General features: G+C 41.6%; 1 protein-coding gene across 1 annotated transcript; it reads right to left on the bottom strand.

The window, feature by feature from the left end:
* Positions 1-177: 177 nt before the first annotated feature.
* Positions 178-3,338, bottom strand: ficd (FIC domain protein adenylyltransferase). Its single transcript, XM_032516043.1, has 2 exons — positions 2,702-3,338; positions 178-1,695 (listed from the first exon to the last, which is right to left on the bottom strand). The coding sequence occupies exons 1-2, from the start codon at positions 2,970-2,972 to the stop codon at positions 614-616; spliced, it is 1,353 nt and encodes a 450-aa protein (XP_032371934.1). The 5' UTR covers positions 2,973-3,338; the 3' UTR covers positions 178-613.
* Positions 3,339-13,964: the final 10,626 nt, after the last annotated feature.

Here is a 13,964-nt window from a genome sequence, read left to right as displayed (position 1 = left end):
TTACAGTATTTATTTACCTGATTTATCTACCACTTCATACCCCGTGTTTTTGGGTCTTGTAAAAAAAACTCATGTATTTTTTTCTGGCCTAAAACTTGTTTTAATAAAGTCATGTAAATCATAGTTGATCTCAGTATGTCACTCTCAGCTTCTAAAAAATTTTACAACTTGAGGACATAAATGTTAATAGAACACTTTTATTTTAAAATAAATAATACATGAAAGTGCTGAAAAATCCCCTTTAACCCAAAGATAGAGAATTAACGAAATGTTCACACTACACATCCGCACTGAAGGATCTCAATTGAAACGACAAAGCTTTTTTTCCTCCTCACATCACCAATATTGAAACATCAGACAGTATTCTAATGGGCATGGAAGTTCATTAACACTCAGATGGAAATATGGTTACAGAGAAAAAGGTTTCTTTTAATTAAAAAGCAAACCTAAATGGCAAAATCTGATTTCAATTCAACATCCTACAAAAGTTTCAAATAATTCAGCAGGTCTACAACCCAAACTAAAGCAAGGGTGTGTGGGCTGGTGGGATACAACCAGGACAAGGCAATTCAACGCGTAATGAGAGCTTTTAGATTCTCTCACTGTGTTCGGCTCAGTTGTGAATTGGGATGGTCTGTTTGCAGTCGGGACAGGCGTGGTCCTGACTGGCTCCTGGCAGCCCTACAGCGTGCTCTGTGGTAGAAATCAACAATGTGTCCAATGTCATCTCTGTACATTTGGCTATAAAACGAATGAAGGGCCGCACATCACCCTCATTAGCTGTGTCTAGAGCAGTGTAATACTCAGCCCTTTGTTCCTTGCGAATTGTGATTGGTGGGTATCGCGCTTGCATGAGAACAAGGTTCATAAGCAGCCGGGATGTGCGTCCATTGCCGTCTACAAATGGGTGCACATACACCAGTTTGTAGTGGGCGAGAGCGGCATACTCCACAGGGTGCATCTGCAGGGCCTCCTCAGAGTTCAGCCACTGAACCAGCTCATGCATGTGTCTCTGCAGGTCCCGAGGGTGTGGGGGGATGTGATGGCCCACAAACACCTGGCTGGTGCGCAGCCTCCCTCCCTCCACAGGGTCCACGTAGCCGAGCACCCGCCGGTGAATCTCCAGGATGTCACTGACAGTCATGGTTCCTGATCTGGACAACAGTGTGGTGTTGATGTACTTCATGGCTGCATCCACTCCGATCGCCTCATTCTGCTCCTGCAGGCTCTTCCCAGCGACGGCATAACGCGTCTCAATGATGTGACGGATCTCAGACAGAGTGAGCGTGCTGCCTTCAATGGCCACTGTATGATAGATGTGGTGGTAGTAGGTTTCCTCCATCACCCGGCGGAGTGCAGAGTTGCCTTTAGGAATGGACATAAGCCGTCGCACTTTACTGTCAATGATCCCAAAGTAACGCTGGTCAATCTCTTCCACCAAGGGAAGAGTTCGGTCCCGGCTGACCAGAGCTCTCTCATTACACGGTGAGATGGCCAAGGCCTTAGTGTAGAGGTGGTCTGCCTGGACAACATCTTTCTCCTCCTCCAGAATGGTCCCCAGCTCTGTTAGGGCATCCACATAGTCTGGATTCAGGCTGAGTGCATGCACCAGCAGCTTGTGAGCCTTCTCCCTCTTCCCCAGTTTCTTCATCTCCAGAGCCAGCTGCAACGCTGCCTTGGCCTCCAACTCCATTTCTGCAATCCGAACACAATGGACACATGTGAAACAGTATAGAGGTAATAATACAGCATGTACAGGGCTGGACAATATGAAAATACATGTATCAAGATCCTTAGTCCAGCAATGATTATTATATGACTATATGCAATTAACTGTATTTTACACTGAATTACAATTAGGAAAATAGGAAAGTAAAGAGACCTTTCTACTGCCTCTGAAAAACACCAACAGAAAGACGTGCCTGAGGCAGGATGACAGCAGATGTGGCCAGGGCAATACATTGCAAGGTCCCTCCTGTGAGACGCCTATAGCGCTACAGGGAGACAGGAAGCATGGCTGATCGTCCTCGCAGTGGCAGTCCACGTGTAACAACACCTGAATGAGATCTGTACATCCGAATATCACACCTGCGGGACAGGTACAGGATGGCAACAACCACCGCAAGTCTGGTGCAGTATGTGAGGAGGAGATGCACTGCAGTACTTGAAGCAGCTGGTACTCACCAAATACTGAGGGCTACTTTTGATTTTGACCCCCCCCCCTTTGTTCAGGGACACATTATTACATTTTTGTTAGTCAGATGTCTGTGAAAATTGTTCAGTTCATGTCTTAGTTGTTAAATCGTTAAGTGTTTATGCAATTATTTGCATATTAAGTTTGCTTAAAATATAAAAGCAATTGAAAGTGGCAGGACGTTTCTTTTTTTGCTCAGTTTATGGGAAATGAATGCAGGGGAATCCTCATGCGGTCCACTTATGCTGTGCATCTAATCTGGTCGTTAACATATGGTATTGAGTAAGACTAGGAATGAGTTCATGCATCTCTGATTACATTTAATTGATCAGGACAATGCACATTAATGCAGTGTTAGCCAATCGGCTATTTTTTTTTACTGTAGTCCTACCTAGCATGCTTGTCTTTATGGTGAGAACATACAAACTCCACACAGGAACACACCGAGAACCTTCTTGCTGTGAGGCAGAAGTGCTAACCGCTTAGCCACCGTGCTTCGAAGTTTACCTTTGCTAGGCTTGGACCTCAGAGGCAGCAGACCTAGGGCAGTGAAGGGGACGGTGAGGCTGGTCGACTGCACAGCTGGAGGCTGCTGCGAGCTTCCCCACAGGTGGCAGCGGAGCTGGGCGAAGCCCTCCAGGGCGGCGCAGCACTGGTCCTCCACCCCCACCAGAGGCATCAGGACGGCCACCAGAGAGCCGAGGAGGACACACAGCGGCGGGCCCCATCCTCCGAGGAAACGGCCGCTGGTGTAACGACACACCGTCACAGTAGCCATGATGATCCTCGATTATTATTAAACCCTCCATCTTCCAGCGATACGGTTCCCCATGTACATCCACCCCCAGCTAGGAGAGCCGAAGGGCGGCTGAAAGCAAAGAAAACACGGTCAACATTACAGCATGCCCAGCACCAACACTGTCGAGGAAATTCAGCTCAGTCACCTAACTTTAACAGCTGATAAATTAGCTAACGTTAGCGAAGTCAATTTAGCGCCCTGTCGCGGTGATGTAACTCCAAAATGAAACTTTATTTATTTTTTTAAATTAACGATGAGCCGGGCGTCAGTAGCTAGCTAGTTTAGTACAAAATCATAGTACAAAATATAACTACACATCATCGACTTCCTCGGGTTTGAACGTCTGAACATCCTGGAATGTCATTGGTCAAACCTATAATGAAGGGTGGTGCCGATTGGCTGAAAACGCAGCAAAACAGCAAGTTGGTCGTAACGGTTTCTGATTGGGTAAAAAATATACTGATTTGCCCTAAGTTTAGCCTTTCAGACAACCCCTTACTCCAACGCAGTACTTTTTCCTTTCTACAAGCAGCACATCCATGGATGTATTTCTTATACTGTCTATGATAACGAGTAAATCCATTAGTACACACCAGCTTATTTGCCCATCTAGAAAAGCATCCAAAACATCCATAATTTTGGGTAAAAGCATATGCAATGTTTTTAGGTTGTGTTGCCCAGTTACAGTAACAATAAGGATTACCTGAGAGGTTATAAGATAAAATAAATAGATCCGCACTTGATTTGACCAATCACAGCTTTTCTGTCACTCAATATTGAAGGGAAGGAGGAAATTCATAATTTAAAAAGTTATTATTGCCTTGGTGGCATTGTCACTATACAACACTATTTACTTTCTAGGAAGGGGAAGTTAAAAGAATTGAGTGTTTGATTTTACACAGGCTAATTTAATGAACTACAAAGTTGTTCCTGCCATGGTCCTTTTCATTTTTCAGTTTGATTATGCAGCTCCAGTTTTTCCATCAGTTGTCCTTCCTCTTTTATTTTAATGAAACAAACAGAAGAGGGCAGCATTGCTCTGAAGACTGCAGTAGCACTCTTGGCCTCATAATCAATTTCATCAAGATTTCTTGTTATGTAATCCAGTTTGTGAATGCATTGAAAAAGAATCTATATTTTTATGATGCTTTGTATAAAGATGAATGTCTTCCTCCTCAGCCTCATGTGCTACCGCTATCTATTAACATTTTCAATCTTTCAGTTATATTTATATTTGTCCTTCTGATCAGTAGTCATTGGTATTAAGTTTTGTTAGGTTTCATGTATTTTTATTAAAAGATTTTAAACTTTTATTTGCGTCATCTATTTATAGTTGCCTTTACGGGCATTTCCACCGGCTGGGAACAGCCTGTGGTGATGAGGATTGGTTCTTGGATATGTGCCAAAGCTAACACTATTAGACATATCTTCAGCAGATGGCAGGCCATGGGCTCTAAATAGCTGATACTCACACACAGCCTGAGTCTCTGCAGCAACACGCTGTCGCCACAGACAGTGCAGAGAAAGTTATGAATGAACAACCATAGATGATTTGATGTGGAGTTAGAGATTTAGTAGGTATGGCTGAAATTTGGGGTTTTAAGTCTGTCAAGTCATGTTGCACACTATACTCTCAGAGTGAGATGGGGAGCCGCACACTAACAACATTTACCTCCACAGAGTCCCTCTGCGCTGCTGTGACCCACAGCAATTTCACCTTGAAGGATAATGGAGCAGCCATGCTTGAGATGCATAACATCTTTACACCTGTTTTTCATGTGCTCGATCACACGCTCCTCTCAAAGCAAAGATGAGGCTGTAGCTATATAACTTAAGTTATAGTGGCCAAGAGTATGTTTATAATTATTTCTCATTTAAAGAAAGTAAGAAAGAAAGAAAGAAACCTTAAGGGAATATTTACAACAAGAACGAACAGAAAACCAAAAAGATCTTCCACTTCCTGAAGACTAGTTGGAATTCCTTATATATAAAAGTAAAGGCCATGTTCATGGTTCAATTACAGGTGTCAGCCTAGTGAACAGTGCCACTGGGGAAAAAAACATACATTTTTACAATACATTAATATTTTTAATGCAGACAACATTGTTCAGGGGGTGTCAATAGGACTATGTTAATCAATAGCTATATTTAATTATCTAAAACCACAACTAAAGAAAAAAAAAAGAAATGGACACTAAGACACTGCAAAGAGGATGACATGTACACTGGACAAGTGCACAAAATAAGGGTATTACCTATTAACATATGAGAACACACCTCATGTCTAAAGACTAATTCAGTCCTCCCTCAGACATCTCTCCAGTGAGCCCATTACTTGTGAAGGAAAGACTGCACTTCTCTGGAGGATGGACTTATCATCCGCTTCAAAGTCTGGCCTCGTGAGACTCACAGAAAGTGTTGGATCATGTGTCTTAGATCAGGTATCTGGGAAATCTTCTGGCTTCACTTTGGTGTGGATGTATGCATTAGGTTGTTGCACTAAAGTATGATTATATCCTAATAATCCCTGAATTTAAAATACAGAAGCAATCATTAGATCTTACAAACCCATTTTAATTCCACTACCAAATAGAAATGTTGGCAACAAAACAGAACCTGCTTGGATGCAAGAAATCATCTGCATTACTCTCTCCAAAGCTCCAGGCTATATCAGGTTATGTGCCTCTTCACACCTTTGTGTGTCGGCTTTGGAAACAGGCAACACAACTCTGTTAAGGAGTTGAGGTGCAGGTCGCCTCAGAGGTGATCAGTAACAGCAGTCCTGCACGGTGTCAGTTTAGTCATCATCAGGTGCACTTGCACTTGCAAAGCCTGTAAAATCAGTTGTAAAATGTTTTCTTTGGCTCTGGAGGAGCTTTGCAAAATCTCAGAAAATAACCGTGATGATGCCATGGTGGTGTCATCAGGGTTATTTCCACTTGGGTTTAAAAACCTCAACAGAAATCCTGGCAGTGCAAAGTTTAAGAGATGGGTGTTGATGACCAGGAAAGGAGGGTCTAGTAAAAGGTGCCCCTTGTTGCATTATGGGAAATGTAGGATCCAGTGTTGTTGGAGTTTAACCCATACTACACACTAACTGGTATGATTTCTTGGCCTCTTCTGATTCAATTTTAATGATTTATTTTTAATTTCACTCTTAAAGAGGGCCCCTTCCAAAAAGTTGCCATTTTCGTGACAGATGATGTATGCTCAGTTAGCCTGTGACATGTAGATCTCTTTGAATTTGTTTTTTTTTGCCTTACGTTGTTTTAAAAAAAGTGAATTGGCATGGCTTAACAAGGTGAAGCTGACTTTGTGATTGAATGGATGCTAAACTAGTGTAATACATCAATTCTGTTATCTGGCTGCAGTCCAGTTGCTTACACCACAGATGGCATTTTTGCCACTTCTCAGTATGAGGCTGCAAATGTAGCTCAGCATAAATTCTTTCAGGAAGACCTAACTTTTAATCAGTGCACTCCTAAATCAATTCAGCTGTTATCCTAATAACAGGATAACAGCTGTTACTTTTAGAGATGCTTATGCTGTGTATAACTGTTGCATACATGCAACTAGTCTCTCCTGAGTTAAATATAGCTCAGCATAAGTTCTTTCAGGTAGACCTAATTTAATCAATGCTGTCTTCCTAAATAGAATCAGGTGGTGGAGGCGTTCACCTTCCTGCATAATGCTTTTAAAAATCAGTTTCTCCCCTTGCTATTCAGCTGTCATTGCTGGCAAAGATTGCAACCCTCCACCTCCCCTTCCACCTCCACTCATCTACTCCCGCTGACCGGTCCAGAACTTCCTTCGGTCTGGTCTTCGGGCTCTTTCATCGCCACCACCGGTGTTCAAATTCCATCTGGGGGTCTGATGGTTCTCTGTCTCTATATAGATATACAAAATATTCGTATAGCGATGGAGTCTAATCGCCAAAGACTTTGTATATTTTATTGAGCTGTACATTAAACCTCATTTGCATATCTGCAAACATGTCTCTCCTGATTGAATTGAGTTTAGACTGGGCTTTAGTTGAAAACCAAGGAAAAATATGGCAGAATGGGAGACTGATGAAGGAGAAATGATGCCATGAAATGAACGGCCCTTGGGTCATTTTGTGGACTAATTCTATGCCCATCTGGCATATGCTCACTTGAGCTAAACCCCCTCAGCTGTGAAAACAGATAAAACTGAGTCTGCAGCGAAATCATTGATGAGTGCTAATTCCGTTTTTTGCTGTGTTTATGCAATTAAATGCCTCATGTCACTTTGGGATTATTATCAGAATGGAACAGTCTCATAAAAGGTTAGACATCTGTTATCTTTAATGTATTCCTACAGTATGCTTTTATTTCTCAGTGTTGTTAAATGACTGTGATGCATGAAACAGCAATTACAGGCTTTCTCACTAGACTGTGTGAAGAAAAAACCCCAGTTGTTTCCACTGAATATTTTGCAGAATATGTGAAGGAATAGGTTGCTATGCATCAGCATGATCCTCACACTAGCTGACACGTTAACTTGAAGCACACTTCAGAGATGATCTGTCACAGACTATTAAAATAACACCCTGTCTTTTCACTACTTGCTGGAACTGTGCTTCAAGAGGTAGAAAATCCATCTGCCCACCTGGAAAAAAGTGACCTGTCAGGGCAGGAAATAAATCCCTCTGGCACAGGCACCTTTACCTCCTTCCCTGCCAGCTCGTGCTCCTCTCTCCGGCCTCTGTGGAGCCGTCAGCCCGCTTGCCTTTCTGTCGGAGAAGAGGCTTTGTTACGGGTGACAGAGCCGAGTGTCAGAGATGGAGAATCTCGTTAGACAGTCAGAGGGAGAGGGATGGGGCTATCTTTCCACTCTCTGAGTATGGATGGCATAGAGAGCAGGGGTGAGGGGGCTGTAAAATGGATGACACAGTGAAGGAGAGCTGCAACAGGAAGCAACAACTGTCCTTGACTGTCAGCATCCAAAATACCTATCTAAAAGGAGGGCGTACTCCAAAATGCTAGATCCATACACTCATTGACAGAGTGACAAGTGCTTTAACAAGACGATTTGGGATTTTTTTCCTCTGGTGACAAGAGCAGAGAACAACTTGTCTAGGACCCCCTCCAGAAAATCAGAGAGACTGAAACAAAATAACCAGTGTACAGGCTCTAAACTTCACTGTGTCACAACTACAGTCATCCCATGTTTCTCCCATCTCCTTCTTGCTTCCGGTGCATGCTGAGACTCCCCTCTGCTGTCGTCAGAGTAGGTCAGAGGAAAGAGAAGAAATATGTGCCTCCCCAGGTGCCAAACAGGTTACTGGAGCTCTGTCCTTACAGTTTTTCTGCACCGGGAGAAGGGCCACTGTCCATGACACTCTCACAGTTGGATGCCAAAGTGTTCCTCTGATGGCTCTTGAGAAGGGCATGATTGTTGATGCATGATTGGTTTCATTGTTTATTGCTAATGTATATCCCCTTGTGTTGTTACCATTGCTCCAACTACTGTTCTGGGGGTCAATAATAAATATTAAGTATAATGAAGAAATGTTTGTCTATGCTACACACAGTAAATTAAATTAGGTCATGTTACTACATAACGTGACCTCTCTTTTCCACCCAATAAAGTACATAAAAATCAAACATATGGCATACAAACAATATGCAACAGAGTAAAATAACATAACATCATTTAGCTTATTTATTTAGCAAAATAATTGTTGTTTGATTCTTCTTTTAGCATTTTTGCATTGGTCATTGGTTGAGGTAGTGCAATGAAACATCTGGTTGGAGGTCCATTGCTGTCCAAATGTGACGCTTTAGCAGCTAAATGCTATGTACAGTTCAGTCTTATATAAATTCTGGAAAAGATAACAGTTAATGTATTGTTTTGGTCATTCAAAATGTTTTCATACATAATGACTGAGTGACTACTTTGGCATGAGGCGAGTCTGAACGTAGTTTTCTGAGTTCTCCGCTGTCTGTCCTCGACATTTGGTCCATAATACATTAATGTCTGCGAGGGAGTTCAGGCAGATTACTCGAGTGGGGCTTGGGAGTCCTCTACAACATATCCAGCACAGCCTTCACAATAAGGTTGTCTATTTATGCTGTTAGTTCAGTTCTCCAGCACCACTCTTCTGCTCAGTTCCTTGTGAACTTGGCTGCCAAACACTGAAAACACTTGCTGCTACCACTTGTGTGTCTCATCTGGGGATTTCCTAAAGAAGCTGTCCTTCAGTCTGTCATGTCCATGAGCTTCATGGAGACTTTGTGGAGGAGTATGTACGAGTTGGCCAACTGATCTACAGAGAGTCCATAAAATGCAGCAATACATAAACCAGGAGGATCGTGGATAATTTATTTTACTCATGCCTTCTTGCCGAAAGCCTGGAGAGACTGGGTGAGCAGCAAGAAACACTCTTTAGGAATGAACAAAGGCTGAACAAAAACAATGATTCGTGTTTGTTTTGGGGCAGTAGAACAATGGAAGTTTTTTGGTCTCTTTATTCAGACAAAATTGCAAATTGAATTGACAATTGCAACACATATTGTCATTTGAATAAAGAGACAAAAAAAAACTTCCGTAGTAGAACAGACAGGCAGGTTTTTGCATCTGATCTTTGGTCTTGGTGAAATGGTGGCAGGATGTGTTCAACATTGTCATTGATTGTTTGTTTGTCAGCTGGAGCATATACTTTCAGATCAAACACTCTCCCTCAGGCCCGTTCTCACAACGCTCGGTCAGGCCCTTCAGGCTGGTCACCTGCTCGAGGGCCACAGACTAAATAATCTGTTGGAAAGACAGGACGCAGAAATAATTAGGTCTCCAACTGAGGGGCAGTCATTACCAGGGACTTCCTTCAGGCGTTTCTTGCTGCTTCACTTATTATATCACATCCACTCTTGCCTGTGTCGTTCAAAGAAGGGGACGTGCAAGCCGCCAGCTCTGTCAAACGCACCAATTCCAGCACTAACAGGCATGTCTTACAGGACACAGCGATGACTCAGCAACTGTGGGCGGCTCATTATTTCCTTCACCCACCAAGAGATGACTGGTTGGTGACTTTGTGTGTACAAGGGGGAGTACAATATAAATGTACAGCTCTCTATAACACAAATGAATACAACACAATACTACTGAATGACAATGTTGGCTTGTGTGTGTTCGCCTTTAGCTGTTTTGTAACTTGTTTATGAGATTTTGTAAATGCAGGCTGATGATTGTGTGGCAGGGGAAACTAATCACATCCTCTGAGTGGAACTTCTCTCACAGCAACAGTTTGGGTTGCTTTTTAAATGTGCCTTTTTGCTGCCAACCGTTAAATACACACATGCAGTCATGATGTTTGCATCAAGTGTCTGCTGCCTTAAAAGTTACAAATCAATCATCAGCCTTGACAAATCAATCATCAGCCTTTCTTAGAGTATGTTACCAATCAGATGTACATATTATTAATATCTAATCAATCAACAATTTAGAGGCACAACCCAATGTTGTGACACTGTGATTACAAAATCCGTCATTAGCTTGGGTCACTTTGAGGATTAGAGTTGTTAATTGACTTTTTCAGTGCTATAGGATCTCTTATGATCACTCTAAAAGGATTTAGATGGTTGAAATTCCCGCAGATGATCACATAAAACCACAGATCCATAGCTGTATTGGACTATCATAGACATTTCCACTCCATCCCATAAGTACAATTTCCCTGATCTAAAATCTAATTCTCTAACAAATGATTCAATGTAGAATGTGTGTGCGCAATAACAATAACATACACTGGTATTATGGTACACACATTATAGGCAGATTTCCTTGGGCTTAGGCATGTCAGCTTTTTGTTAGATGCCTGCATTAAATTTATTAAGATACTGCAGATACTGTATTTGGTAACATGAAAGATATGAAACCTCCTGATATATTTTTCCCTCATTACAGAGCTCCCTTCTCTCTGTGATTAAGGAAAAATATATCAGGAGGTTTCATATCTTCTTACATGTTAATAAATTAACAAGCTACTTTTAAGATTTTAGTCAAAAAGAATAAAGATGCAGGTTTATATAATTGAAAGTGTATTGTTTTTGCTTTGTTCTAGCCATGGGCTAACCAATATACCCTGATCTGTTAACCCTCTGAACCTTGAGGCCATTTTTACAGTTCATTGTCCGTTTGGATTTATTTGATAAAAAAGCTTGTAAAACATCAACCCTGTTGTCTACAGTCAAGATATGAACATCATTTCTTTCAAGACAAACTGGGTTATTAGAATATTTGGGTTGCAGTGAGGTCACTTGAATGTTAAAAATGGTTGTAGGACCTTAATTGCCATCATCCCGCTTTAAAATTGTATTCTCCATTGAAAGAAAAGGTCAGTGAACTGCACTTTTTCAGCCTTTCAAGCTCTCAAGATTTTTCCTAAGTGTTTTCTCCTCATGCATTACTTAAACAAAGCCATCAAGTAGTTCCCATTTTAGACAGTACACTTGTGGAGTTTTGCATATTATGAGATGTAAACCTTAAGATGACCTGCAATAAATGACCTTTTTTCTTATCTATCTATTATTCTTTCTTTAAACTTAATGTGGGATGAAAATTTTCTTATCATATTTTCAGGAAATATTGTCAGGGATGATGATGCATTCCATGCTGTCTTATGTATTAACGAGGGGCAGCTGTATCTCTAGAGATCCTCTTCACCTCCCACTGTTTTCTGGATGGATTTAACATGGAGCCATGTTGGTCCATCTGCACAAACAGCCAGCTCTAATCCCCCTGAGTGTGTATGTGTGTACAGTATATGCTCACATATTTCATGTTGTCCTCCTAATAAACTGCCTGAGAAGGTAACAAAAGAATTAAATGAAATCCGCAGCTGTAGCAGGGAAGAAGCAGCAGGTGTGTGTTTGGCCACAGAAGGGCAGAGAGGTGACACTGTGAATGATACATGTTGCATTTGGGCCGGCAGGGACTAGAAGCATTATTCTACTTTGGTATAGCTTAATAAATGCACGTACCTTAATTACAGTAATCACTGTTGAATGCACCACCTAGGAAACGTGTCCCAAATCAACCACACCCACGATGTTGTCTCACAAATAGGTGCAGGAACTGTATGGCTAAAATGCTAAAATGCTCTCAGTGACTTAAGCGTTCACTGAGGAACTTTTACCTTTAGTGAGGTGTGTGAGGCCTTCTGCTCGAGGCTGTTAATCCCTGATGTTGCTACAAAGCATCATTCAGCGCAAAATGAGTGGAAAACATTAATCGCAGTGTGACAGAGAGACCGAGCCATTCTGCATTGAGAATGATCAATCAAAACCTGGAGTAGTGTGCGGACGACTTTGCAGTGCTCAAAGCTGACAGTGTGTGTGTGTGTGTGTGTGCACAGCAGATTGTGCCAGAATTGTGCAGCTCTTTTTATACGTGTTTGTGGCTGCAGCCGCAGTGGAGTTTATAATGGGCACATGGTTGTGTTTCGTGATTTATTTCAAAGACATTTCCCTTCTGCAATTGTTCGGGTGCCACCGGAACTTCCGCCGGATGTCTGTCACCTTCAGCTTTCTATGTGTTGGCATTTTAAACTCTGGTCAATGGTTAACTGCTCCTCAGATCTCTGCAGGGTAAATCTAGACAGACTATTTTGTTGCCTAAATGTGTTTTTTATGTTAGTAGGTCCATCATATGACATCACAAGATACTTTTCTCTCTTTTCCTTCCCTCCACCCTCCCTTTCCCCTTTAAAAATATAACACTCTCATTTTTACACAAGTCATTTTACTTGTGAATGATTTTGTTTTTAAGTAACAGTACTTTTACTTGAGTAAAATATTCTAGTACTCTAGTTTAGGGTGTCAGCATGCTAACATTTGCTAATTAGCACTAGGGTTGCAATGCTATGAGATTATTTATGGTACAATAACCGCTTTAGAAAACATCCAGATTTTGCGGTATTGCACAATTATTATTATATTCATTGTCAGTTACAATGACCCCTGATAGAATAAAAAACAAAACATTTTTTATGGGGGACAAAACATGCTTTATAATAATTAAAACTTGAAACAATTTTTTAATAGAGGTATGTGTAAAAAGTCTCCCTTTTGAAAATAAAGAAAACACAATAACTGTCAGTTTTGATTCCATTGTGTACCGTGAAACCCTAATTAGCACTGAATACAAAAACATTTTCCCTGAAGCCATTACGCTAGCATGGCTAGAAATAGTTCCATTGCCACTTGCTTTTCACGCAACATCAAACTATCGTCTGTTTCAAAGCGGCTCATCAGTAGTAGTTCAGTAGTGAACTGGGTTTTGGTGAGTGACATGCCCACTTAACCTACAGCTGTGTTGATGACAGGCTCTAATTAGTCACTGGGGCAGTCAGTCAGACATGAGTGTAATTACCGTATACATGTGTGCAATAAATCTTGACATTTGTTTATCCCCGCTTGGTGTAACAGAAAGATTAAAGGTGAAGGGATCACCACATCCTTCTCTGTGCTATGAGACCCAAAAGGTCTTCTGTGAAAAAGATCTATTTCAGCTGCTTTACACATCCCCATGTGCACCCTGTAACTTCAACCCACACTTAAACATTGCAAAATCATTGGGGTTCTAACAATAACTGGTCATCACTTCCTGAGGGTGATAACGCAGCTTTGTTTCACATACCATCACAAATCAATTGCTATCTATTTCGGATATTGTCCCTCAAAACTCAGACCACTTTAATCTTCATCGTGGAGTTGGATTTTTAAGTAAGCAGATTTATGCTGTGGACTAGAGCATCTCTGCCACACTCTAATCTATATAATGGGTTTCAAGGAGAAGACACTAATGTAGCAATAATGCTCAAGTTACTTTAAAATACAATTCAAGTGGCGCACTGGCTGGCAGGAGCGGAAACTGATACCGTACTGTATGCCAGAGGACCCGCCATCAAACTGCAGAAGAGAGCAGGGAGACCAGTCCCGATTGAAGGAA

The sequence above is a fragment of the Etheostoma spectabile genome, chromosome 5 (assembly GCF_008692095.1).
Source record: "Etheostoma spectabile isolate EspeVRDwgs_2016 chromosome 5, UIUC_Espe_1.0, whole genome shotgun sequence".
NCBI classification, from domain to species: Eukaryota; Metazoa; Chordata; class Actinopteri; order Perciformes; family Percidae; genus Etheostoma; species Etheostoma spectabile.
Note: the sequence above shows the minus strand (reverse complement) of the source record. Positions and strands in the feature narration are given on the sequence as shown.

Bases quoted from the DNA above. Each gene is read 5' to 3' on its own strand.
- ficd (XM_032516043.1), bottom strand. From the start codon at position 2,972: ATGGCTACTGTGACGGTGTGTCGTTACACCAGCGGCCGTTTCCTCGGA. The intron at 1,696-2,701 runs GTAAACTTCGAA...TTCGGATTGCAG, and splicing joins GAGGTCCAAGCCTAGCAAAG to AAATGGAGTTGGAGGCCAAG.